The 26,890-nt window shown below is 51.1% G+C and overlaps 2 protein-coding genes across 3 annotated transcripts in view; one reads left to right on the forward strand and one right to left on the reverse strand.

Annotated features, from left to right (window-relative positions):
• The window catches only part of APBA2 (amyloid beta precursor protein binding family A member 2), a 244,275-nt gene extending 233,106 nt beyond the window's left edge, over positions 1-11,169 (forward strand). For both annotated transcript variants that reach the window (XM_047766882.1, XM_047766883.1), the window contains exons 11-13: positions 1,323-1,442; positions 7,351-7,491; positions 10,023-11,169. In XM_047766882.1, the coding sequence (XP_047622838.1) occupies positions 1,323-1,442; positions 7,351-7,491; positions 10,023-10,094 (333 nt within the window). In that variant the 3' untranslated portion in view covers positions 10,095-11,169. The remainder of the gene's footprint in view (positions 1-1,322; positions 1,443-7,350; positions 7,492-10,022) is intronic.
• A 3,530-nt stretch (positions 11,170-14,699) lies between these two features.
• Positions 14,700-26,890, reverse strand: part of ENTREP2 (endosomal transmembrane epsin interactor 2) — a 92,806-nt gene continuing 80,615 nt past the window's right edge. Inside the window, exons 7-9 of the mRNA XM_047769205.1 lie at positions 18,463-18,681; positions 16,824-16,898; positions 14,700-15,758 (exon numbers count right to left, since the gene is read on the reverse strand). Of these exons, the coding sequence (XP_047625161.1) occupies positions 15,436-15,758; positions 16,824-16,898; positions 18,463-18,681 (617 nt within the window). The 3' untranslated portion in view covers positions 14,700-15,435. The remainder of the gene's footprint in view (positions 15,759-16,823; positions 16,899-18,462; positions 18,682-26,890) is intronic.

Consider the following 26,890-nt stretch of genomic DNA (forward strand, 5'->3'; position numbering starts at 1 on the left):
TGACCCCAGGCGAGGGCTAAGGACCTGTACAGGTCAGGTGACCAGCTTGTCCTGGTTTGCCTGGAAGCCTGGGATGTTCACAGGGGAGCACTGACCATTCCACCTCTTGAGAAAAGTGCAAGGTTGGTCACCCTGCACTCGTCTGAGCAGGGAGGCTGCTTGGACCATCTGACCCAGGTGTGAAGCTTTGGGAGGTGCCAAGCTGCCTGTCCCTGGAGAGGGTTGCACAGAGGGGACACAAACAGGTGGGCCTGGGGGCCTCCATGCCAAGAGAGAGCACCAGGCAGAAGGATCAGGCAAGGGAATCCAGACAGAGGGCCAGACTTCGGGGGGGTGTCCTGCAGCTTGTTGCCTCCCGCCCTTCGGGGGTCTCAGTGCCAGAAAACACACCTAGATGAAGGACTCTCCTGAAGCCAGGACACTTAGGAGCTGACATCTGGATGGGGACCCAATGGGTATTGTGTAGCTAGGCAGACAGACAGACAGATGAGGAAGAGGCCTCAATGAGGGAGTGCCAGAGGCTTGGCCAGCCAGGACCTGCCTTCTGAGGGCTGCAACTCCAAGTCCACTTTCCCACCTGGGCTCAGATGGGGTCATGTCTGTATGTGATGTGTGTGTGTGTGTGTGTGTGTGTGTGTGTGTGTGTGCATGCATGTGCACGCCTGGCCAGAGGAGCTCCCCTGCAGTGGCAGCCACGTTCAAGCTGCCCCCACCCCTCCAGCTAACCCCAAGACCCTGGTCGGCAGCATCCACTGTCCTCCGGGGCCAAGGTTGCCCTGGGCTCTAGCTGGCCTGTCTTGGTGCAGACACCAGAGCCTCCCACTGGCAGATTTCCACTGAGGGACCATGCTATGTTCTCACCCCACCCTTAGTGCAAGAGTCCATCACCCGAAAACATTTTGTTTTGAGAAAGATGCCCCCACAGTCTTTCCAAACAAGAGGTCCTCCTGCACTCAGCGTGGCCAGGGCCCTTCCATAAACCGCTAAGGGTGACCCCACTGTCACCTGTTGGTTGTACACAGAGGTGCTCAGAGCCTGGCCTCTGGCCCCAGGGCAGGGGGTGCAGCTTGTTTCCGCCCAGGTTGAAGAGCCCAGTGGGCCACAGCTCAAACTGCCACCTAGGATGCCCAGCCCCTGCATCCAGTTAGGGTGATGCCTGCACCCATGCCTAGATGGACACTGGGACTGAGAGGGGCATGCCTGCCTGACTTGTCCCCTGCCCAGGCTCTGCCCTGCCACCACCTCAGCCTCAGCCCCACCTGTGAGGTTGTCCTCACAGTGGCATCTCAGACCCACCGGGTCCTCCCATTCCTGCCCTGCAGGGTCTGAAGAACCAGACACAGGTGAAGCTCAACATCGTCAGCTGTCCTCCGGTCACCACCGTCCTCATCAAGCGGCCAGACCTCAAGTACCAGCTAGGCTTCAGCGTGCAGAATGGAATCGTGAGTTCAGCCCTTGGGGGGCCTGATGTGGGGAGCTGGGGGACAGCCCTCCGTCTCCTGGCCCTGGAACTATTCCTATGACAGGGCAGGTCCTGGCGGGCAGGCATGGCTGCCAGCAGGGCAGTCCCGGGCAGGGAGGGTGGGCCAGTGTGTGGTTGTGGAATCCCTCCTTCCAGCCCTGCCCTCAGCACCCTCATCCCTGTGATGGTTATTCTCTGCAGACCCTACTCTGCAGTGGATGCAGGAACCCTTCTCACCCCTGCTGTCAGCACATGCAGCCAATGGCAGCGTCAGACTCACTCATTCATTTGTTGGGGCATACTTGCTGCTGTAGAAACTACTGCCCAGATCTCAGCGTGCTGAGGGCTGATTTCACACTCAGGTCACAGTCCAGTGTGGGAGGGGTCCCCAGGCATACCCTCCCCCAGGGGTTGTCTGTGTCTGGCTGGCAGCTTCTGGGAGGCAGGGACATAGACATGGTTCATGCCATTTCTGCCCATATCCATGTGGCCAGACAGAGCTCAGGCACAGGCCCTATAATACACAGGGCTGGCCAGGAAGGTGGTCCCGCTGGTGCCCAAGATGAAGAGGGAGGGGGTGCGCATGTATCCAAAGCTGGTGTTGGCTGTGCCTTCCCAGCTCTGTGACACTGGGCAAGTCACTTAATCCTGTCTGGGCTTCCCCTCAAAAGGTGACTGTAAAGACTGAGAAAATCAGGAGTTCCCGTCATGGCTCAGTGGTAACGAACCTGACTAGTATCCTTGAGGTCGTGGGTTCAATCCCTGGCCTCACTCAATGGGTTAATGCCATGAGCTGTGGTGTAGGTAGCAGATGTGGCTCGGATCCTTTGTTGCTCTGGCTTTGGTGTAGCCTGGAAACTACAGTTCTCTAGCCTTGGAACTTCCATATGCCTCAGGTGCAGCCTTAAAAAGACAAAAAGACCAAAAAAAAAAAAAAAAGGATTGAGAAAATCCATAAAGCACACCAGTCCTAGATTCTACAGAGACGAAAGGCCCCTTGGCACTTGCGCCCAAGCATGCGTACCCAGCCAGGCTCTCTGTTCCTCCTCAGGACTTCTTAGGACATGGCATCTATCCCAGGAGCTAGCCCATTGGTGGTCTGGCTGTCACTGCCATTCCCGGCCGCTCTGCACACACATGTGTCCTGGGCTGTGCAGGAAATCGCCCAGGGTCCTTCCCGGCAGCTGCTTGAGCACTGCGTGGCCATCCTGAGCCACCAAGTAGGGCCTGCCTGGTTCCCATCCATGGGCACCTCCCTCCCTGGGGTGGGGGCAAGTAGATGATGGGGAGGGCAGCCCCTGAGAGGGGCCCTGCTTGTGAGGTCCTGAAGGCTGCACCTGCCCTGCTCAGCAGCCTTGTAGGGCCCAGGATCGCCCTCCTGCATGGCTCCAGGGAGCTCGCTGTCCTCTCCACTCGGCCTAAAAGCCAGGTGGGCCTGGTTCGTGGTCTTTGTCTGTGAGATGAAGCCTCTGTCCCACTGTGAACCCACAGGGGCCCAGCGTGATGCGTCAGGGCTGGCTTTCTGATCAAGGACCAGCTCCTGAATGGTGGTCAGTGGGTTCTGCCTATTCTTGGGGCCTGTGCGCCCAGGACAGCCCCGATGGTGCCCTACCTCTTAACACTTTCCTCTTGTCAGATCATTTTAATCCTCACCATAGCTCAAGGAGGAACACAGAGACGAGTAAGGAAGCTGGGGCCCAGAGAGGTTTAGTAACTTGCCCCAGGTCACACAGCTGGGTGAGGCTGTGGGAACTGTGGTGGGAAAGGGGGTGGGGGATAGAAGGAAGAGGAGGGCTCTGCTTGGAGTTTTCTGGAGGCTAGATTCAGGGGAGCAGGAAGGGGAGGGGAGGCCATCAGGGAAGCAGAGGATCGGAAAAGCCCAGGTTGCTTGAGCTGAGGCCCTGAGCCTCCTCTCTTAGAGTCAGGGGAAGGGAGGCAGGCGCGGTGTGCATCCCTGGGGAGGTGCAGGAGGGGTCTCTGGGTGGGGGGAGAAGGGAGTTCCTGGGTTGCTGTGAGTGGCTGGGAGCCAGAGGGCAGTGAGGAGGGCAGTGGGGGCTTCCCAAAAGATTGGGGGGTGGGGTTCAGGGTAGTGGCCGATCTGGGGCTTGGAGCTGGGGAAAAATAATACCCAATTCTGAAGACAGCATTCCCAGGCTGGGTTAGTGGCCGAGAGGCTCTAGGAGGCTTCCTTGCCCTGAGAGCACCTGAGTGGCCATGACTGGAGAGCCCTCGGCCTCCACTGACCTGACCTTGTGGGCGGTCTCGTGTGTCAGCTCCCCTGCAGACCCACTGCAGTTTTCTGCCTGATGATTCCAGAAACGTTGCCTGTGGCAGGTGCCGGCTTGCATATACAGGGTGAACAGTTGGATGAAATATGTCCCAGCACTGGGGGTGACAGGTAAATCCAGGTGCTGTCTGGTAAGAGGTGACAGGGAGGGGCCCTCTGCGCTGCTCTCAGTGTGCGCCTCCCGTGCATATGTTTTTGGTGGGGGTGCCAGCCTGAGCATGGCTTCACAGATCTCTGCGTAGCTTGTCTTTTCTCTAGAACAAGTGGCCCCACATGGCTGAGAAGCTGGATTACTGTGTGGAATCTGCTTCTCCCACCCCTTTTTCTTTTAGCCCTGACTCTCACCTAGGGAGCAACTAGGGGTGGGGAGCTGCTTTTGTTTTTTAAGTTGCCCTAAAATCCAGTTAACGTAAAATGTACCCTCTCAACCATTTCCCAATGTGCAGTTAGGTAGCGTTAAGTACAACCAATCCCAAGAACTGTTTCCGTCAGCAAAACTGAAACTCTGCTCCTGTGAACATTAGCTTCCCATTCCTGCTCTCTGGGCTCCTGGTAACCATCAGGCTACTTTCTATCCCTATGAATTTGAATATAACACACTTTAGACAAGTAGAGTCATAAGTTTTTGTGCATTTACGCCCGGTCTTTCTCACTCAGCACAATGTCCTCAAGGTTCATCCATGTTGTGGTGTGTCAGGATTTCCCTTTTTGGGGGCTGGGGGCACACCCATGACACGTGGAAGTTCCCGGGTCAAACCTGAGCCACAGTGGTAACCAGGGCCACAGTAGTGACAATGCCACATCCTTAACCCGTGGAGCCAGGAAGGAATTCCAGGATTTCCTTCCTTTTTAAAGCCGAATAAGATTTCCTTGGTTGTCCATTCATCCAGTGGTGGACAGACACTCATCTTGTTTGCTGTGAACGTGGGTGTGCAGGACATCTTTCTCCAGCCTGACAAGTTCCACTGCTGCAAACTCATAGGCCCCCTAGAACATCTGTCTGGGATGCCAGTCCATCTGTCTGTCAGTTCTAGGAACGAGGAAACCCACCCACAAACCAGGAAAGGCCACCCACAGTCAAGCTCTTCCTGCAGACCTGGGTCTTCCCTAGGAATGGTGTGTGTGCACTGGTCCAGTTAGGGAAGGTTTCACCTGTTACCATGTCACAGGTGAGGATACAGGAACAAGGAGGTGATGGGACTTGCCCCAAGCTCCCCACTGGGCGGTGGCATGGTGGACATCGTACCTGTGGCCAGATGTTGTGGAGACACGTCCATTGCCTATGTTGGATGCGGGTGCCTGATGTCAGGGTGTCATCAGTGAGCACATGCATGGATTTGGTGGCATTTGTGAGCCATGTGTGCAGAGGCTAACATGTTTGTATCCAGGGTCCAGGGTGTCAGTAACCAAGCAACAGAAGTGCCTACAAGGCCCTGACAGTGGTGGTTTCTGTCACAGCCCGCCACCCTTTCCTCCTGCTGGGACTTGCAGGGCCCTCTGAGCCCACAGACCACACAGCTGAATTCCCCCACGTCCCTGGAAGACTCTGCCAACATCTGAGTTAGTCCTGCACAAGTGCTTTTCCCATTTTCAGCTTCATTATGCCCAAAGTACATGCAGTTGTTTGCAGATAAGCCCTGACTGACCCAGTTAACGCTCCTTCTAAATGGATCCCTCCTCTCTGTTCCCACAACATTGTTCAAAAAATCAAGACACCTCCATCTGGGAGACACCAGTCTTCCTCCTGAGAGGTGCATCCTGAGAAATTAGAGCAGCCCGAGGCCCCAATTCTAGGAGGCGAGCTTCATTTGGGAAGGCCTGCACCCACTGCCACCCCCCTGTGTGTGTGTGTGTGTGTGTGTGTGTGTGTGTGTGTGTGTGTGTGTGCACACGCCCACACAGTGACCTCCCCTCAGCACTTCCTGCTCCCCTCTGTTCCCCAGATTCCAGCTGAGGTTCCTTGCCAGGGTCTGAGTGCATCTTCCCACCGGCTCTCTCATAAGGTGCAAAACCACTTGTTTTCTCTCCCTGCCCCTTCCCCTTTACCTTCTTCCCCGGAATTTCCACCCCCAGGGACAAGGAAGCTGCCACTGGGGATTTAAGGGGACGGCACCTGCTGTAGGGTGTGCCAGCACCTGGAGCTCCTGGGCCCTGCCTGATACCTGCCAGGTTATCCTGAAGCACCTTGGGCAAAAAATGCCCTTAACCAGGGGTGGAGTGGGGGAAATAAAGGTTAATCGTTAATGCTGCGTGGAGTGTTGGGGCAGTCAGGTAAGCAGAGCCGTCTTAGAGCAGGATGGGTGCTCCCCTTTTGAAAAATGGGACCAGCCTGCTTCTCTTTCTCTGCCCACCTTGGCTGAGTCCTCTCTGGCGCGAGTGCCTGGGATCCAGGACTACCGTAGGAGTGGCCTTGAGGCTGTGACATCAGTCTGCTCCTATGTCTACTTCCAAAAAGAGAGGCGCCCTGAGGGCAGGGAGGGACCCTGAGGGCTTTAGGCATTGCACCGGGATTTATGCAAACACATAAAATGGTTCTGGAAAGATCTGTGTCGTTTGTGTCAGGACAAGACTCACAAAGTGATGGGTGGAGGGTCCTGTGATGGGGCCAGGGCCAGCCTGAGGTCTGTGACCTTGCAGTCTATCTCAGTCTTAAAAAGTTACCAGCCCCGTGCTGGGAGATTGTGGGGCAGGCAGGGGCCGGGGGAGTGGTCCTGTCTGGAGGTGGGACAGTCAGCCTCCAACTATGGAGCAGCTTGGCTGGGGCTTGGGGAGGAAAGGAAGAGGCTGTGACCCAGGCAGCAGCCCAGTGAGGGTGAGGGCGGTGGCGTGCAGCACAGGCCGGGAGGGGAGTGCTCTAGGGCCTGGATGGTGGGATTGAAAGAACATTGAGGTGCTGGGCAGGGCCTGCCTCTGTCCTTGTGCTGGGGGTGGATTAGTCACCCCAGCCCTGGAAATGGCCCTCCCCTCCTGCCCTTTTCTGCCTCAAGCTTTCATCCCTTCCCTCCCACGGCTGCCCAAGGGCCCCAGGGAGCCCCTGGGAGCCACCAGGGGCAGCTGGCCTTGCAGCTCTCCATGGGCCGGGCTGCCCTCCCTCCCTGATATCCGTGTAGACTTTACCTTGTAGATAACCAGTCTTTGTGAGTTCATGGAAAGTGGGCCTCACACACACAGGGGCTGCGATCATCTCCCCAAACTTTCCACGTGTCAGCTATTGGAATTGCCGCCTCTCCACGGGGACAGTGACTTTCTTCACCTGAAAGAGGAGCAGACTGACATGGCTTGGGGAGAGTCTCCCAGAATGGACATTACCTGTGCACACCTGCAGACCTCCACACTTCCCACCCAGGAACTGAGACCCCTGGGAAGGCTGGGCGGCAGATTCCACCTGGAGGGGTGGGTTTGAGGGTCCAGAGGGTCTCCCACAGCCATTTTCCAACATGTTTCAAGTCATAAACCTCCCTGTTCGTGAAGAGCGGACAGCGGGTCAGAACGTCTGTCCTGGGGGCCTTCTCCCTCCAGGTGATTGGTTCTCCTCCGTGTTTGGGGGCAGAAGGGGCGTGGTGGGAACTCTGTGCTGACCCCGACCCCTGTGTCTCCTTAGATCTGCAGCCTCATGCGCGGGGGCATCGCAGAGCGGGGTGGCGTCCGAGTTGGCCACCGCATCATTGAGATCAACGGGCAAAGCGTGGTGGCCACCGCCCACGAGAAGATTGTGCAGGCATTGTCCAACTCGGTTGGAGAGGTGAGAGGTCACTTCCTGAAGCTGGAACTGGGCTTTCAGGACCCCAGGGCCCATCTGTTTCCATGACTGACATCTAAACCCCAAAGAGGTGAAAGAGGTGCTAGGAGAGACTCAGGACACCCTGGAGCAAAACCCCCCTTCTCAGGAGAGCCTGGCTCTGCAGAGACTTCCATGTCTGCTGGCTGGCGTGCTCCCACTGGACCTCTGTGACCCCGCCTCCAGGGGCTGCATCAGCTGAGCCAGGCTGTGTCTCCCTCTGGGGAGCCTGTGGCCAGCAGGGTTCAGCATCCCCTTCTCGCTTGGTTGACTGTACAGCTGACTGTCAGGGGAGGGTGGCAGGCAGGACTCCTCTTTTCTGGAAATGGACTGTGTGTGATCAGGGCAGGAGCCCTGCCAGGTTACCAGGCTCTGGCCAGGCACAGTGGGGATGCCCCCTCCCACTCTGCCTGCCTTACCCTGCCTCCTCTTCCCCTTCCTTCCGGCCTCAGGGTGATACCGGTGTGAGGATGGACGGGAGTGTCTGGGGGAGGGCTCAGGAGTGAGCAGGGCACCTCAAGGTGAGAAGTTGCTGGGGTGGGGGCCAGCACAGTGCTGGGAAGAAGGCCTCCCTGTGTGAATCAGGTCTCTCGGGAGAAGCCTGGGTGACAGCAGCACAGAAAAGGCAGAGTGAGACAGATCTAAAGCGGTGGGTGGCACTGGGACAGCCGGAAAGGCAGGTGCTGGGCTGTGGAGTTGAGGTTTGATTTTGAGGGTAGTGGGAGCCCCAGGGGCTGTGGCTCAGGTCGTGAGCCATGGGGAGGACAGGGTGTGGCTTCCTCTTTGCAGCCTAAGGGGTAAGATGAGCTGGGTGGGTGGGGTGCTGTCTCCTGAGGGGCCTTCAGATCATGTCCAGTCAGGTCACATCTCCTGGGGACATGCTGGCCTGCTCAGTGTGTAGTGCTCAGGGTTGGGGGAGGAGGCCTACTTGCCCCTACATGGGTGGTGCCAGACAGCTGGCTCTCAGGAGGGAGAGGGGCCAGGTGGGTGCAGTGAGCCTCCTTTTGCAAATGGTTTCCAAGAAAGGAAAGTCCAGTTTTCCTAAGTAGATGCTTCGAAGGCCACCCTACTGGGGTGATCAGCTTCACACCACCCAGGGAATCAGTCAGGTAGGCCAGCCGGCCTGGGAGCAGGGGGAAAGTTTCCAACTCAGACCTGAGATGAATTGATATTCACAGAGGCTCCAATACTGGCTGAGGGTGTGAGAAGCCTTTTAGCCTGGCTGAACCTCACACTCAACTGGCTGGTTCTGGGAAGTGAAAGTGTCTGCCTGCATTTTCCATCATCCCTGAGCATGTTTGGAAAATCAGTCCCTGATAAACAAGATTTGGTGTTTTGATGGGCCTTAGGGGTGGGTTTCAGATTGAGGAATTATAGAGACTGGAAAAAGCCATCCCAGGCTGACAAAGGCACTAGCAGCTAAATTGATCAAACAGATCCATGGTGTTGGGGGCAGGCGGGGAGTCTGTGTGACGAGAAAATGTATCTGCAAGATTGGCCTGTCTGGGTTGGTTAGATGAGGCCTGACACCTGCTTCCCCAGAGAAGGGCAGGCCTGGAGGGAGGGGCGGCTGCACCCCTGGCTTCCTCTCCCTGGGCACTGGAGGCCTGCAGCTGACCTCCTGGAGCCACAGCCCTCACACAGGGGCCTGAGCATGGCTGAGTCCTGGGCTGGCCCTGCAGAGCAGAGTGCTAAGAGGACAGCAGATGCAGAGCCTGGGCCTGGCGGGAATGGGGGCTTGCGCTCTGCCCAGTTGGCCTCCCTGGGGGGCTGTCTCTGTGCCTTGTTTGTGCACGCAGCCTCCTTGGCGCCAGGGAGTGAGGTCAGGCCCCAAAGGCTCATTTGCTAACTGACCCTCAAAGGCTGGGGGGCTCAAGTCCCCCCGTCCCTGCCCCGGCGCACATGCCTGTAGGTATGAGACTCTAGTTCTCCTTGTCGAGGCACAGCTCAAATCTTTCATTTTCTCAGGAGGCCTGGGCATCTCAGCATATCCTTAGCTCAGGGGGCAAACTGTAGTCACAGTCAACAGTTCAGGAGCTCCCTGGTGGCCCTGAGTTAAGGATCTGGTGTTGTCACTGCTGTGGCTTGGGTCCCTGCTGTGGGTGGTGCAAGTTCGATCCCTGACCTGGAAGCTTCTGCATGCCATGGGGCAGCCAAAAACAAAAACAAACAAAGGCCAGTTTTCTCACCCCTGGTTATCAGTTTGAGCTGAAGGGAAAACCAGCACTTGACCTTGTGTAAAACCCCCAAAGACCTGGATGGGGAGCCCAGGTGACACTCCACAAGGTCAGAAATGCTTTCTAACTTGCCATCCGGGGTGGTGACCACAGGGAGACCATTCTTCCTTCCGTCTGAATGCTGGTACTTTACACAGGGAACTCTCTGGGGGGTTGTGCATCCAGCTGGCCTGGGCAGTGCTTGTTTCTGGTGGTGCTCAGAGGGGAGGGATGGAGAGAGGTGGAGAAGGCTGGTTCAGCCCCTTTCTTTCTTGGCAGATCCACATGAAGACCATGCCTGCCGCCATGTTCAGGCTCCTCACAGGCCAGGAGACCCCGCTCTACATCTAGGCCACCCACCGCATCCCAAGGAGTGGGAGCCAGACCCGGGACCTGACCCCTGACCCCACAGCCCACCTAAGGACACTGGCTCCCCTGAAGGGCACGCCCTCACCACCCACTTTTTTTTTTGGACTCAAAGGGGTATGTCTTCATCCAAGGAGGGTCACAGCAACCAATCTTTGTAGAACAGTCAAGTATTTTGCCGCATTCTGACTTTTCTCATTGCAACGGACAAGGGTTTCTTTGTACCCCTGTGTGGTGTGGAGCCGTGGAGGGTGAATGTGGGTGCCTCTGGATGCGGCCATGCAGGGAGCCCCTCGAGGATGGTGAGCTCCTGGGGGGCAGCAGCGATGGCCCCACCCTTGGCTGGGGCTCCGGGGTCCTGCAGGGAGGGCATCCCGACAGCCCAGATGGCTGCCTCCCAGGGTAGCCAGCTCTCAGGATGTGACTGGTCATTGAAGTTGGGGACCACGTGATGTATTTCCCGAGAAAGGAGACATCCTTCAGTTCAATAAAGGATGATGGCCACAACCTCAAAACTCCATATTTATTTAGACAGTATCACCGTTTTGACTTTTATTTGACAGCAAGCCGTTTTTCAGACATTAGGATTTTCCAATGACCCTGTGACCACACCTGCTGCCCTGTGCTCGCCTGTCCACTGGTCCCTGGATGCCCTGGGGCAGCCTCCCCCACAGGTGGCCCTCTGGTTACTATCTGTCTACATATACGCATCCACATGCGTGCTCCCCCCTCAGAAACCAGCCCCACACCGGAACCCTGGACACCTGCCGTTCCTGGGGTGACTGCGGCATCCGGGCACCGTCTCTGTGAGCAGTGTTCCAGTGTGTGTAGATCAAGTGCAACGTAGTCTAGTTCCGCTCAGCAAGCTCAGTGTTCACCGACGTCATTTTGTCTGGAAGTCTCTTTCTCTGGCCCAGGCCTCGAAGAATACACTGTGACTTAAGAAGCCTTACCATGCAGTAACTAAGCTTTAGGATCACTGGACCTGAGGGTGACCTGTGTGTTGCATGCAGCCGACCTTAGGAAGACTCGCTAATACCACTAATAAACCTGAGGTCATGACGGAAGGCTGTCCGTGTGGCTGGTTTGTTGAGAGAAGCGGCCGCTCAGCTTTCCTCTAACTCCGCGCCTTACAACCTGGCTCTGGGAAGGGGCCTCCCTGTGGGGTCTGGGGGGCTGAAAGCCCCAGGCCCGCCCCACCTGCCCCATCCCCAGAGGAGACAGGCTTCTGACCAGTGGATAAGGGAGAGGCAGAACCTCGGGCTTCTCCTGGTTTAGACTGAAATCACCTCTGGGAGGGGGTGCATGGGTAAAACCGAAAGCTGACCCATCTGTAGCAATGACTCCTTACCTGTGGGGGGCCTCTGCAGCCTGTGTAATAGCAGACTTGGCAGCATTCCCATCATGGACTGTGGCCCTGGTGCCCCTGGTGTGGGGAGGTGGGGCAAGCATGGGCTTTGGTTAGAAGCCTGGGTGTGTGCGCCAGCATGTTAGGGGGACCATGGACAAGCGGGCCCCTCTCTGGCTGGCCCACACGGTCCCTGCTGCATGCTGTGAGCTATTGGCCACGGGTGGCCCACACCCTGGGGTCATGAGAAGGAACAGCACAGGTGTGAGAGGTAGTGGGAAGGGGCCTTGGCTTCAGGGAGCCCTGCAGTGCCCAGAGAAGCGGCCGCCCAGAGGCAGATGGTCAGGAGAGGGAGTCCATGGCTAGCAAATGACAGGGGGGCAGGTGTCCCATCAAACGATGTACATTTAAAAAGTCAAAATTAAAGAGAGCTTTAAGCCAGGGACCTTAATTCTTCCCAGAAGCTGGAGAGACGTATGGAGAGACAGCTGTGGGCCACCAGCATTGGTGGGACCCACACGTGTCTGGGTGTCTGCCTTCTCCCCCTCATGCCCCAGGGCCTGATCATCTCCAGAAGGATATTAGGAAACACAGCTGGGTGCCCTCGCTCAGCACCTGGTCACCAGTGGTGCACACGGCTCTCAGCCTCTGCCTGTCCCAGTTAGACCTCAGAGACGCAGAGGCCAGAAATAGTTTTTATTAAAACACTGATCATTAGGAAAACACCTTGAGGTACAATAAATAAATACAACCTTCCAGTTGTACAAAGAGGCTTGAAAACAATTTCCTATAAATTCTGCCTTAATAGCATCCGTGAATCAATATAGCTGAAGGGGAGAAAAAACATCCATTTGAAATTAGCCTCCTTTTACGTGGTTTGTTACAAGCACTAAATTCGTATCATTTCCAGCTGAAGGATAAGCTCCCCTCTATTTGCCAGAGTCAGGATCCTCAGTATCCTTGTGACCCCCAGACAGGGGTCCAATGGCAGTGTCCACACAGACTCTGGCCCGTGCTGTGTCGGCCCCTTTTGGGGCAGGGGCAGGGGCAGGGGCAGCCCTGTACTCAGCTTCCAGCAGCCTGTCACCCTTGCCTGCCGATGTGTTAACAAGAGTAGGGGGAGGAGTTCCTGCTGTGGCACACTGGGATCAGTGTCATCTCTGCAGAGCCAGGGCACAGGTTTGATCCTCAGCCTGGCACAGTGGGTTAAGGATTCAGCGTTACAGTAGCCATGGCTCAGATTTGATCCCCAGCCCAGGAACACCATTTACCAAGGGGCAGCCAGAAAAGAAAAAAAAAAAAAAACAAAAAAAAAACGAGTTGAGAAAACAGAGCCGAGGGGGCAAGGATGCACCAACAGTGGAAAGAAAGTAGCTTCCCCTTGGCCGCATGCCTACACGGTCTGGGGCTCAGCGTACTCGCTGCTGGGGCTCCTGAGTGGGGTTAAGGTAGGTACCAGGACTGGAGAGTTTGGGTTCTGGTCCATTCCCAGGCACCTCTCTCTTCCCGGGACCTTTCCTTGAATCCAGGAGCCTGGGCCCTGCTGGAACCAATGTGGGCCATCCAGGGCCCTGAGAAGTGGGGCAGAAAGTTCAAGTCCAGGACTAGAGAACTGGATACAGTTTTCCCATCCTCAAGATAGAGTTGCTGTGAGAGCAAGTACAAAACTGAGCGTGAGAAGGTTTGTGAGAGCTGGGCCCTTGAGAACGTTAGGAAGATGGGCTTTGGGCCAGAGCATCCACCTGCACCAAAGTGGAGACACAGGCTGTGGCTGGTGCCCGGAGGCAGAAGACACTGTCCTCCTGCAATGAGAGGAGGCTAAGGACACACAGCACCAGGCCAGGCCTCCCAGAGGTCACACACCCACTGCACAGTAACAATTCTGATGCCTGTTACATGGGGAGCTTCGAGGGTGGGTCCCACTGGAGCAGCAGCCACATCTGAGACCTGAAGGCTCAGCCCAGGGACCCCGCTGTGTGAGCCCCCAAACCTGATAGCCTCCTTGCCACACAGGTGACACCCCCGCAGCCTGCTAAGCTCCAGCTGCTACCCTGATACAGGGGTGCCAGGCCCCATTCATGCTTTGCTGGGAGGCTCAGGGGAGGTTACCTAGAAAAACCATCAATTAACTTTACCTTCAAGGACATTTGCTTGTAGTGGAGAGTGGGGTTGGAGGAGACTTCAAAAGCCCTCAGTTGAATTACAGAATAGATTTCCCATTTATAGTCTGGATAGAGTGCTTCTGGGATGTCTCGAGTGGAAAAATTCTGGCTGTCATCACAAGGCCTGATTTATACTTGTCCAGCTCTCACCTCTGGGAGGCAGTGACCAGTCATAACAGTGAAGCAAAGCGTTCATAGATGGCTGTCACCACAGGCTTCCCACCTCAGTTTTCAGGGGCTCCTCGGGGTTTCTGAGCTGGAAACACCCTCTCCCCTACTCCCAATCACATGCACACCCCAGCATGTGGGTTACAATGAGGTGTGGCCCGTGGGCTGCTGGGCACCCAGCAGTGGTGGGCACTGTCCAGCCCTTCCCCTGCACACCCCATGTCGGGCTCTGGCTCTTGGTTGAGAACACGACCACTAGCCACAGTTCAAGATAGCATAGTACAGGTTTCCCTATGGCTGAACAGCACGGCTCCAGTGTTCTTGCTGGGAAGCAGCTGCTGCCGACGTTGCCAGAACAAGGAGGGCTGGGAGGCCAAGAAGGTTGAAGATGCCCAAGCTGCCATTGCCAAGGAGGTGTCCACACACCCAGCTCAGGGGGGTTTAGAGAAAGAAGTGATTGACAACCTGCATCTCCCAAAGCAGGTGTGGCTGCTGCCACCCGGCTGGGGAAGGGGCTGCTCTGGGTCATCAGAGAGAGATCCTTTGAGGCCAACCTGGCAAGGGCAGATGCGGCGGGAGCCCCCTCAAGCTGCCACAGGTGCTTACTGCTATGTGGCAGATAACCACTGAAAGTGCTCCGTGCAGAGCCACTCCCGACAGCAGAGGGAGTTCCTGTTGTGGCTCAGCAGTAACAAACCCAACTAGTATCCATGAGGATTCAGGTTGATCCCTGGCCTTGCTCAGTGGGTTAAGGATCTGGCATTGCCATGAGCTGTGGTATGGGTGGCAGATGCGGCTCGGATCTGGTGTTGGTGGCTGTGGTGTAGGCCAGCAGCTGTAGCTCCAATTTGACCCCTGGCCTGGGAAACTCCATGTGCTGTGGGTGCAGCCCTAAAAATCAGAAAAATAGAGAGAGAGGGAGAGGAACAGTGGAGAGACAGCCAGAGGAAGCAGGGAAGTTGTCCTGGGGCGGAGGAGGCGGGGGGCGGGGGCAGGTGGGAGAGGATGTCTGGGAGACGAGGTGACAGGTCCCACAAGGCCTCTCGCCACACCCATCTGCCTCCCAGGATGGCCAGGCCACTGCGGAGTCCCGCATTGGTTGTATATTTGTTCACACAGTGGCCCTGTCGCACTGCAGGCATAAGGCTGGGCCCAGGCTGCCATCTGTGCTAGAATTACTTATTTAAAGTCACATCTGAGACAGGGCTTATCATGGGGTGACACAAACCGCAAGAAAAAAATGGGCTTCTTGCTTTTTTCCTCCTCCAGCTCCTTAAACATTAAACTAAACCAGTGGCGGGGGGCAGGGGGGCAGAGGTGTGGTGGTGAATTCTGCTCTTTGAGGCCCAAATTTTAAAGATATTTAACGTTTCTTTAGCTACATGAGTGTCCCGTCACGAGGTTCCTGTCACGTGCTACTTCAAGGTGCCACATGCCTGACAAAGCCACGGAATTCACCACGGACGTGACAGTCATTGGCTGTATTACTGCAATAGGTAGGAAAACAGCCCATGGGATCCCCGTGGAGGAGGGGACAGCCCTCCCCACCTGACCCACCCTGGGCAGCGGCCTCTCCCCGCCGCCCCACGCCCCCAGGGGGGCCTGTGGCACCAGGCCTGTCTGTGTGCACGTCCAGACCTGAGGGTCTTCACAGCTGGTCGAGGACACAGGCGCTGAGGACGGCCTCCTCCACAGGGCACTCCTCTGAGGGGACCGCCGCACAGGCCGAGCCCATCACGTGCCGCACCTCGGCGGGAAGGGAGCAGCTTGAGTGTTCCAAGAACTTAGCCACCAAAACCCTGGTGTCCGCGTAGGCCTTGCTGTCCACTAAGGAGTGCAGCTGCTCTTTGGAGACTCTCTGTAGGGGCTCTGGCTTGAACCGGTGGTCCGTTTTCCAGGAGTCTGGTTCCCCAGGGGGTGAAAGCTGGTGCCGATAGGCCCAAGCAGCCGTGACAGAGTGAGACAGAGAAGCTAAAAATCAAGGGGAAAGGCAAAATCTGAAAACAACCGACACAAAACAGAAGGCAGAGGGCCAATAAGTTCTTTGAAAAGCAAGTATGCTTGGGATAAGCTTTCTGCTGGGATTTCCAGGTTCCTAGACTGGCCCTTGAAGCCCTGAGTTGAGCCTGCATTAACCTATAAGGGCTGCAGCATCGTGGAGGCAAAGGGCTGGAGATGGGAAGATGAGATTCAAAGCCCATGAGACAGGGCCAGGGGCAGGGCCAGGGGCAGGGGTCTCTGCTCTGTTTGCCTCTCCTCTGGAATCCCCGAGCTGGTGGGGCGTTGACCCTTCTCCACCTTCCCCAGCTCAGTGATCTTTGCCTTGTGGGTTGGACATCGTCTAGAAACATGTCTGCCTTAAGAGCAGAGCTAGGGATAGCAGAAAGGCAACAAGAGCCACCCCACCTCCCCCAGCCATCACAGGCAGATCGCAGCCGCCTCTCATGAGGCAGCAGAGCCCCAATGTCCAGGGCCCTGTGCCCAGTGCCTGCCAGTCCAAGGGTGAAATGGCACCAGCTCCCAGTGGGGCCACTTCCTCACTGGGTCACCTATAGAAGGAACCCTCCAGACAAAGCCAGCTCCAGGCAGTCAGCTGGGATCAACTTGCCAAAGACCAGATTAAGGCCTGGCTCGCCCAAGCTGCATTTGAAGTCACACAGAGGAAACACATTCTGGGAGGTCTAGGGTATTTGGGGTAGCAGTGAGCAAGCCTGGTAATTAAGCCTGAGAAACCATACAAGACTCACATGGTTTTGGGAGGGGGCATGTCCCCTCCAAATAGAACCTCATAAATACAGTAATAAAACAGGGAGCCATGTGGGTGTTCAATCAGCTGTAGCACCTAAATATATTCCATCAAGAGAGTAGGGGAGGGCAGGCAGGCTCACCTTCCAAAGCCCAGCGACCTGGGGCATCCCCGTACCTGGGTGATGCTGCAAGAGGCTGGATTTAGACACAGGCAGCCAAGGACCACCAGTCGCCCCAGCCCCCACTGCACAGAGGTTATTAAAGGGTTTTAGAATAGGAGGGTCTCACCAGTCCCCATTGTGGCCCGGGACAGTCCTGCTTCAAGGTCCTGGCTGCAGGAGGGGGTGTGTGACGAGGCACCGCCTTAACCAGAAAGAGACTTCAGTTAACACACAAGTGGGGAAAAGGAATTCCTGATAACACTGTCATGACCTTCCTATGGCCAAAAAAAGACCTCAGATCTAAGACCAGCCCAGGAGAGCTCCTGAACTTAAGGCAGCCAGTGCCTAGCTGGCTCAGATGGTGTCCCCAGCGCTCATCACTTCTTCAACAAGGCCCCAGCACAGGGCAGCAGGCCAGTGCCACCGACAAGCCCCGTGCCCCTCATCCCAATACCTATCTGCACTGAGGGGTCTGGGATGCTGGGAGCCTTTTGACATGGAAAATAGCTCAGGCAGTCAAGAGGAGGCTGAGACAACAGGGAAGTATGACCAGATGCAGGGGGGACAACTTGTAATCACACCACTGCTTCTCTTCAAATCCATCCCTACGGTGTCACGGTTTGCAGAGCATGAATTTCACTGAAGGTGGACAGGCCAAAGACAGCCACCAGGGCCCGCCCCATTTGCCAAGTGTTATTAGCCCCAATGGAGCTGAGAGACCCCAGCCACAGGGGCGTCTTCAAAAGGTCCTGATGGAGCTTCTCCATGTGAGTTGGCAGGCACGTGCTGGAGGGGAAAGAGACAGTGATGCTGGCCAAGGAGCTGGATGCAAAGCCTGGCATTTTTGCCAGCAGGGCACCTCCAGGCAACTGCCTTTGTGGGTTCCTGGTTCCCTGTAGGAATGTAATACACCTGGGGCATAGACAGGACCTAGTCTATTTGGGATCCAGCTGGATAAGACCACTGACTGGTCCAGGCACTGCTGGGCCTCTTCTGGATTCTTTCACTTCCGCTTTATGGACAAGTCCCCAGTGGCATTGTGGTCAAAGGCTCACCAACCTTTACTGGCACAAACCCTGCCATCCTCTCTCAAAAAATGCACCCCAGGAGGAGGTGGGGGTCCTCCAGCTTCAGGATGCACAAGACCCCCCGGGGGCTAGCGTGGAGTGCTCATTTCTGGGCTGCTGGGAATAGGACTCTGGTGCCTGGTCCCCTGGCTCACGCTGTCATGTGGGGGAATTCTGATCCAGCTCCAGGCCATACACAGAGTGTGGCCAAGGGTGCCCATGAAGTGCTGTGAACACACACCAGTGTGAGCCCAGGGCAGCATCAGGCTTTCTGTGGCCCCAGGTCCCACGAGACCACTAAGCAGACACTGGCGCTTCCCACAAGTGTGTAACCCAGGCTAGTCCTGGGGAGGGGGACAGCCACCAAGGATGATAGACAGATACAGCCTGTGGTCCCTGCCTGACCTGAGGCCCATCTTGGGTCCCAAAGCTGGTATGCAGCGTGCATTAGGGTTGGCTGACCAGCTCTAAATGCTCTCATCACTCCAAACCTTTCATCCCCTCTTCCCCACCTCCCTGACCAGCTCAGTAAGCCTGGTAGGGGCATAGCAGGGGCCTTAGGCTGTCTACCCCCTCTTATAGGCTTCGGACATCAAGACCACTTTCCCAATGTGGCCCGGAGGCAGGGGCCCCAGAGGGCACGGTGTTAGGACAGGGTCAGGCACACACCGGGAACACAGTGGGCTGGGCCAATTGTACCTGCTGCCCTGAACGTGCATGAGGTGGGGTCACTGGCTGAGCGGGCCACACGCTTGGGACCAGGCCGAGCCCCTGTGCCCTGGTCAGGGCCCTCAGGGGACGTTTGGCCAGGGCATGGAGCAGGCAAAGGGGCACCCGTGGGGCCATCAGGGGATGGGCGGTTCAGGCCTGGCGCAGCAGAGCCCTCGGAGGCCAGGAGGCTTGTGTTGTCTGCCGGCACTGCAAGGCAAGGGACATGCATTAGCGCTGGTGCTGGGCAACTATCAAGCCACCCCCATGAGGGACAGTGTCCACCAACAGGCCTGTCAAAGCGGAGGGTACAAAGCGTGGACATCCAGAGTCCTCCCAGGTGGGCAGCCCACCCTCCAAACTCCAAACCCTGACAAACCTGGCAATCTTGAGGGCCTGGAAACTCTGAACAGGCTGACAGTGCTCTGTGGAGAAGGGGGGACCAGACCATCTCCCAGGAATCTTCCAGGGTCTCTATCAGGGCTCAAAGTCAGAAACCAGCTGCTTCTCCTATCCAGGGCATCTCCTTGGGGCTCGAAGTACAGGCAGTGGGTGGGGGGGTGGGGGGGTGGGGTTGTCACAGGATGCTCAATGAGCAGAGAGAGGTGAGGGCTCCAAGGGAAACCAGAGCACCCCAGCCAGGTCCTGGCGGGCCTGAGACCTGACCTCCCCACACAGGGGGTGCAGCCTGGAACCAGAGTGCAGCCCCTCTTCAGGGGTGGGATGGCCTGGCTCCGGCGATGCTGGCCTGGTTCTCAGAGTGTCAGCATCCCCTGGGAGCATGCCAAAAGGCACGCCCTCAGCCCAGCCCTGACACTCCGGGGCTGGGCCCAGTACTCAGGGTTTGAATAAGCCACCCTCACCCCAACCAGGGGATTCTGATGCCCCAAGAGTGAGAACCACTGCTTTGGACCAATGATGCTGGTCAGGCCAGGCTCTACCCCTTACTTCTCCATGGGCAGCACCTGAGGTGGGGGCTGGACCAGAGTCCCAGAGTCCACCTGAATAAGTCCCCAGTGGACCTGCATGCACATCGGAGCTTTCTCTCCCTACTCTCCTCTCCCATCACCAGACCATCCAGGGCTCCTCTCCCTGAGGCTCCTCATGCCCCCCACCCTCTTCGGAAGTAGATTTTCAGGGTGAGCAGCCCACCTGGGGACACTTGGTAAGAACCACAGCAACCTAAGCTCCTGCAGGGGTGGGAGGCTGGGGGGTCTGTTCCCCCCACCCTTTCCTGTGGTTTGTAGGGGTGCCTCCATGCTCCCAGGGATCCCATGAGCCCCACATCTGTGTGTGTGTCCCACGCGTCAGGGCCACCTTGGTCATCCCTAGTCCATGGCTGAGGGGCTGAGGGTCTATGGCCGCCGAGCAGGAGCTGGTTGAAAGCAGCCCTGTTCAAGAGCATCTTGCCAAGCTGTCCCTCACCATCTGCCACTGCCCTCCCAAGAGAGGCTTCCAGACCATCGGGCCCATTAGTCCATATGGAAAAACAGAAAGATGAACCGGACCTCAGCTATCATATGTACACACACACAAATTCTTCAGGACAATTAAGCCTTTTCTTCTTTAAGATACCATAAGAATAGAAGAAAATATACGAGAATAAATCTGCAGGCTTAGGGTGGAGAAAAACTTTGTAAACATGCTAGAAACCATACAGGAAAAGTTTGATATATTTGATGACAAAAAAGTTGTAAACTTGTATGCCAAAGGACTCATTAATAGGGTTCAAGAAAGCTACAGAGCCCAAAACAGAGAAGCAAACCTTTGGAAAAGTGTCATTCTTACACATTTTCCTACATCTCTGTTTAACAAATATTTTTCTTATAAATTAGAATGATAGTGTCTTGAGGCTGTTATAAACACTCTTGGTGGGTATGGAAACTCGTAATAAAACCTTTCCAGAACACATTATGGCCAAAACATCCAAATCTAAAATACATGTTCCCTTGGACTCTGCAATTTCACTGTTGGAATTTACTCCATTGGGCAAGTACTCAAAACTGAATGTATAAATGTAGAAAAGAGAAAAAAAACTCATTAGAAAACTTCAAATCTAGAAATTGTCATAATTAACATTATCACAATCTTATCAAAATTGCCTGGCAGTATATATTAAAAGTATTAAAAGTCTTTAGAATATTCATCCATGTAGATTCTTCCTTTTTTTTTTTGGTTTCTTTTTAGAGTAACACCTATGGCATATGGGAGTTCCCAGGCTAGGGGTCGAATTGGAGCTGCAGCTGCTGGCCTACATCACGGCCATGGCAATGCAGGATTCAAGCCACATTTCTGACCTACGCTGCAGCTTGCTGCAATGACATGTCCTTAACCCACTGAGTAAGACCAGGGATCAAACCTGCATCCTTAAGGACACTATGTCCAGTTCTTAACCTCCTAAGCCACAGTGGAACTCCCTGCAGATTCTTCTTGATCATAATTTTCTCTCTCATTTGCAGCACTATTGGGGTATAACTGATGTACAAAAAAGCCCTGTACCTATTTATTGTACATAATTTGATGGTATGACACATATGCAAATATCCAGTGACTGAGTTCCTCAAGGAAATGGGGTCACGGAGGGACAAATGTGACTTAGCTTGGAATATACATAGTTAATAGAAACCTGATAAAATTAGAATAACATTGTAGGAAAAGCTCATGGTCCAAGACTAGTAACTCATTTTCTGCATAGCCTCCTCTCAGGTTGTGTTGTGTGCCTACATTTTTATCCAAGCCATAACTCTAGCAGATCTCCAGTTTTCCACCTAACAGATCACAAATATTTTTTCCTAATTAACATGTAGTAATTTTTTAGCCCATGGAACATATTTTTCCCCTAAACTTTTAAAAAATTATAGTTGATTTACACTGTTGCGCCAATCTGCTATACAGCAAAGTGACAAATACATATTATTTTTTTGTATTCTTTTCCATCATGGTCTATCTCAGGAAATTGGATAGAGTTCCCTGTGCTATAAATTAGAACCTCATTGCTTATCTATTCTAAAAGTAATAGTTTACTTCTACTAACCCCAAACTCCCAGTGCATCCCACTTCCTCCTCTCTCCCCCTTGGCAACCACAAATCTGTTCTCCATGTCTGTGAGCATGTTTCTATTTTGTAGCTAGGATCATTTGTGCCATATTTTAGATTCCACACATAAGTGATATCATATGCTATTTGTCTTTCTCTTTCTGACTTACTTTACTTATTATGAAAATCTCTGGGTCCATCTATGTTGCTACAAATGGCATTATTTTGTCCTTTTTTATGGCTGAGTAATATTCCATTGTATATATGTAACACATCTTTTTTATCCATTCCTCAGTCAATGGACATTTACATTGTTTCCATGTCTTGGCTATTGCAAATAGTGCTGCTATGTACACAGGAGGTGCAGATATCTTTTTGAATTATAGTTTTGTTCAGATAAATGCCCAGGAGTGGGATTGCTGAATCATATGGTAGTTCTATATTTAGTTTCATGAGGACCCTCCATACTATTTTCCATAGTGATTGTACCAATTTACATTCCCACCAACAGTGGGAATGTAAATTGGTACCACACCCTCTCTAGCATTTGTTATTTGTAGACTTATTAATGATGGCCATTCTGACTGGTGTGAGGTGATACCTCATTATAGTTTTGCTTTGCATTTTTCTAATAATTAGCAATGTTGAACATTTTTTTCATGTGCCTACTGGCCATCCATATGTCTTCTTTGGAGAAATGTCTAGGTATTCTGCCCATATTTCAACTGCATTATGTGTTGGTTTTTTGTTGTTGAGCTGTATGAGTTGTACATTTTGGAGATTAACCCCCTGTCAGTTACATCATTTGCAACTATTTTCTCCCATTCTGTAAGTTGTCTTTTCTTTTTTATGGTTTCCTTTGCTAGGCAAAGCTTTTATGTTTGATTAGGTCCCATTTGTTTATTTTCGTTTTTTATTTCTATTGCCTTGGGAGACTGACTTAAGAAAACGTTTGTATTGTTTATGTCAGAGAATGTTTTGCCTATTTTTTCTTCTAGGAGTTTTACAGTGTCATGTCTTATGTTTAAGTCTTGAAGCCATTTTGAGTTTATTTTTGTACATGGTGTGAGGGTGTGTTCTAGTTTCACTAATTTACATGCAGCTGTCCAGTTTTCCCAGCACCACTGGCTGAAGAGACTACCTCCCATTTTATATTCTTGCCTATTTTGTTAAAATTAATTGACCACAGGTGTATGGGTTTATTTCTGGGGTCTCTATTCTGTTCCATTGATCCATGTATCTGTTTTTGTGCCAGTACCACACTGTTCTGATTACTGTAGCTTTGTGATATTGTCTGAAGTCTGGGAGAGTTATGCCTCTTACCTTTTTTTTTTTTTTTTTCCCTTAGGATTTCTTTGGCAATTCTGGGTCTTTTATAGTTCCATATGAATTTTTGGATTATTTGTTCTAGTTCTGTGAAAAATGTCATGGGGAATTTGATAGAGATCACATTAAATCTGTAGATTGCTTTGGGTATTATGGACATTGTAACAATATTAATTCTTCCAATCCAAGAGCATGGGATATCTTTCAATTTCTTTGAATTTTCTTTAATGCCCCTTAACAAAGTTTTATAGTTCTCAGTGTATAAGTCTTTCACCTTCTTGTCAGGCTTATTCCTTGGTATTTTATTTTTTGAAGGTGTTTTAAAATTTTAAAAGGTGTTTTTTATATTTCTTCTCTAATATTTCATTATTAGCATCAGAAATGCAACTGATTTCTGAATGTTAATCTTGTATCCTCCTACTTCGATGGATTCCTTTATCAGATCTAATAGATTTCGTATGGAGTCCTTACGATTTTCTATATATAATATCATGTCATCTGCATATAGTGACAATTCTACCTCTTCCCTTCCAATTTAGTTTCTTTTGTTTGTCTGTTTGTTGTAGCTAGGACTTCCAATATTATGTTGAATAAAAGTGATGAGAGTGGGTATCCTTTTCTTGTTATAGATTTTAGCAGGAACGCTTTCAGTTTTTCTCCACTGAGGATTATTATATTGGTTGTGGATTTGTCATAAATGACTTTTATTGTGTGGAGGTATGTTTCCTCTACACTTACTTTGTTAAGAATTTTTATCATGAATAGATATTGAAAATTTTCAAATGCTTTTTATGCATCTATTGAATGATCATGTGGTTTTTTTACTTTTCTTTTGTTAATGTGGTATATTACATTGATTTATTTGCATATACTGAACTGTCCTTGTGAACTTGGAATGAATCCCATTTGGCCATGGAGTATGATCTTTTCAATGTGATGTTGGATTCAGTTTGCTAAAATTTTGTTGAAAATTTTTGAATTTTTTTTGGTTGGTTTTTTGTTTTTTGTCTTTTTGTCTTTTCTATGGCTGCACCTATGTATGACACATGGAGATTTCCAGGCTAGGGGTCCAATCAGAGCTGTAGCTGCTGGCCTATGTCATAGCCACAGCAATGTGGGATCCGAGCCATGTCTGTGACCCACACCACAGCTCACGGCAACACCAGATCCTTAACCCACTAAGCAAGGCCAGGGATGGAACCCACAACCTCATTATTCCTAGTTGGATTTGTTAACCACTGAGCCATGATGGGAACTCTGAAAAGTTTTGCATTTATTTTCATCAAAGATATTGACATTTGGGTAGTATCTTTGTCTGGTTTTGGTATTAGAGTGATGATGGCTTCACAGAATGTCTTTGAGATTATTCCTTCTTCTTCAACCTTTTGGAAAAGTTTAAGAAGAATGGGTACAAGTTCTTTGTATGTTTGGTAGAATTTGCCTGTGAAGCCGTCTGGTCCTGGAATTTTGTTTGTAGGGAGGTTTTATTATTATTATTATTATTACATATTCAGTTTCATTTCTAGTGATCAGTCCATTCAACTGATCTATTTCTTCTTGATTTAGTTTGGTGGGCTGTATGTCTCTAGAAAGTTGTCCATTTCTTCTAGGTTTGTTGGCATATAATTTGTTGGCATATAATTGTCCATAGTATTCTCTTATGGATTTTTTTTTAAAATTCTGTAGTCAGTTGTGATGTCTTTTTCATTTCTTATTTTGTTTTTTGGGGTTCTCTCTCTTCTTTTTGGTGAGTCTGGCCAAAGGTTTGTCAATTTTGTTTAAAGAACCAGTTCTTGGTTTTATTGATTTTTTTTCTATTGATTTTTGAAATTCTCTTTTAGTGATTTCCTCTCTGATCTTTATGATTTCCTTCCTTCTGCTGACTTTAGGTTTGTTCTTCTTTTACTGATTATTTTAGGTAGTTGGTTACATTGTTTGAGATTTTTCATGTTTTTTAAGGAAGGCCTGTATCGCTAAGAACTGCTTTTGCATCATCTTATAGATTTTGTATGGTTGTGTTTTCCTCCTTTCCTTTTTTTCCCCCCCAGGGCTACACCTGCAGCATATGGAAGTTCCCAGGCTAGTAGTCGAATTGGAGCTGCAATTGCCAGCCTATGCCACAGCCACAGCAATGCCATATCTGAGCTGTGTCCTGTGACCTGTAGTGCAGCTCATGGCAAAGCCAGATTCTTAACCCATTGAATGGGAGCCAGGGATCAAACCCATGTCCTCATGGCTACTTGTTGGGTTCATTACTGATAAGCCACAAGTGGAACTCTGGTTGTGTTTTCATTTTCATTTGTCTTAAGATATTTTAAAATTTAATGTCCTTTTTGCTTTCCTCATTGACTCAGCTTTTTTTTTTTTTTTTTTTTTTGTAGCATGTTGTTTAGTCTTCCTGCAGTTATTTTTTTCTCATTTCTTTTCCTGTGGCTGATTTCTAGTTTCATACTCTTGTGGTCAGAGAAGATGCTTGAAATAATTTCTATACTGTTAAATTTGGTGAGGTTATTTTTGGGCCCCAGCATATGGTCAATCCTAGAGGATGTTCCATATGCACTTAAAAAGAATACATTCTGGTGGGTTTTTTAAAAAATGTAATGTCTTAAAAATATCAGTTAAGTGTTAGAAAATGTTCTATTTTGTCATTTAGGATCTCTGTTGTATAACTGATCTTCTGTCTAGAAGATTTGTTCATTGATGTGAGTGGGGTGTTGAAGTCTATTATTCTATCCCCACCAATTTTTCCTTTTATGTCTGTTAGTATTTGTTTTACATATTTGGATGCTCCTATATTAGGGGAATATGTTGACATGTAATATCCTCTTGAATTTATCTGTTAGTATTTGTTTTACATATTTGGGTGCTCCTATATTAGTGGCACATATGTTGACAGTGTAATATCCTCTTGAATTGATCTTTTTATCATTCAATAGTGTCCTTCTTTATCTTTCTATATGGCCTTTGCTTTAAAGACTGTTTTGTCTGATATAAGTATTGAAACTCCTGCTGTCTTGTCATTTCCATTTGCATGAAATATCTTTTTCCATCCCCTCACTTTCAACCTATGTGTGTTTTCTACCCTAAGGTGGGTCTCCTATAGGCAGCATATTGTAAGGCTATCTTTTTATCCAGTCTGCCACTCTATATCTTTTGATTGGAGCATTCAGTCCATTGATATTTAAGGCAATTATTGATATATATGTATTTACTGCCATTATAAATTTTGTTTTCCAGTTGATTCTATGTTTCTCCTTTGTTCTATTTCTTTTTATGGTTAAATAATTTCCTTTTATTTTATGCTTGTGTCCTCTTCTTTTTTGTTTTTGTGAATATATTGTTTGGGTTTTGATTTTTGACTGCCCTGTTTTTATGTTAATGCCTTTCTCTATCTGCTTGCTTTAGATAATCATAAGAGTTCAAATACACTGTAAAAAAAGGGGTCTAGATTTTCTTATTCTGCTTCTGCACATTTTATGATTTTGATGTCCTCTTTTACATCTTCATGTCAATCCTTTTGCTATACCTTGTGTTAATCTTTGCTTTCACAAATAGTTTTTTTTTTAAATCTGTGTACTGGCTTATTTAAGTGATTGCTTTCCAGTTGTGATTTCCTCCAGCCTATATTTACTCCTTTTCCATTTAGGAGAGACCTTTCAATATTTCTTTTTGAATATGTTTAGTATTGCTGTATTCTCTTAGTTTTTCTTGCCTGAGAAATTCTTTATTTCACCTCCTATTTTAAATGATAATCTTGCTGGGTAGATTTTATAGGTTGCAGATTTTTCCCTTTTAGAATTTTAAATATATCTTGCCCCTCCCTTCTGGCCTAGAGTATTTCTATGGAGAAATCAACTGAGGGCCTTACAGGAGTTCCCTTGTAATTAACTCTTTGTTTTTCTCTTGCTGCCTTTAGAATCCTCTCCTTATCTTCAACCTTTGCCATTTATATCATAATATGTCTTGGTGTAGGTCTGTTTGTGTTCATCTTGTTTGGCACCCTCTGTGTTTCCTGTACCTAGATATTTCCTTCTTTAAATTTAGGAAGTTTTCAGCT

Source organism: Phacochoerus africanus, chromosome 2, assembly GCF_016906955.1.
Source record: "Phacochoerus africanus isolate WHEZ1 chromosome 2, ROS_Pafr_v1, whole genome shotgun sequence".
Taxonomy (NCBI): Eukaryota; Metazoa; Chordata; class Mammalia; order Artiodactyla; family Suidae; genus Phacochoerus; species Phacochoerus africanus.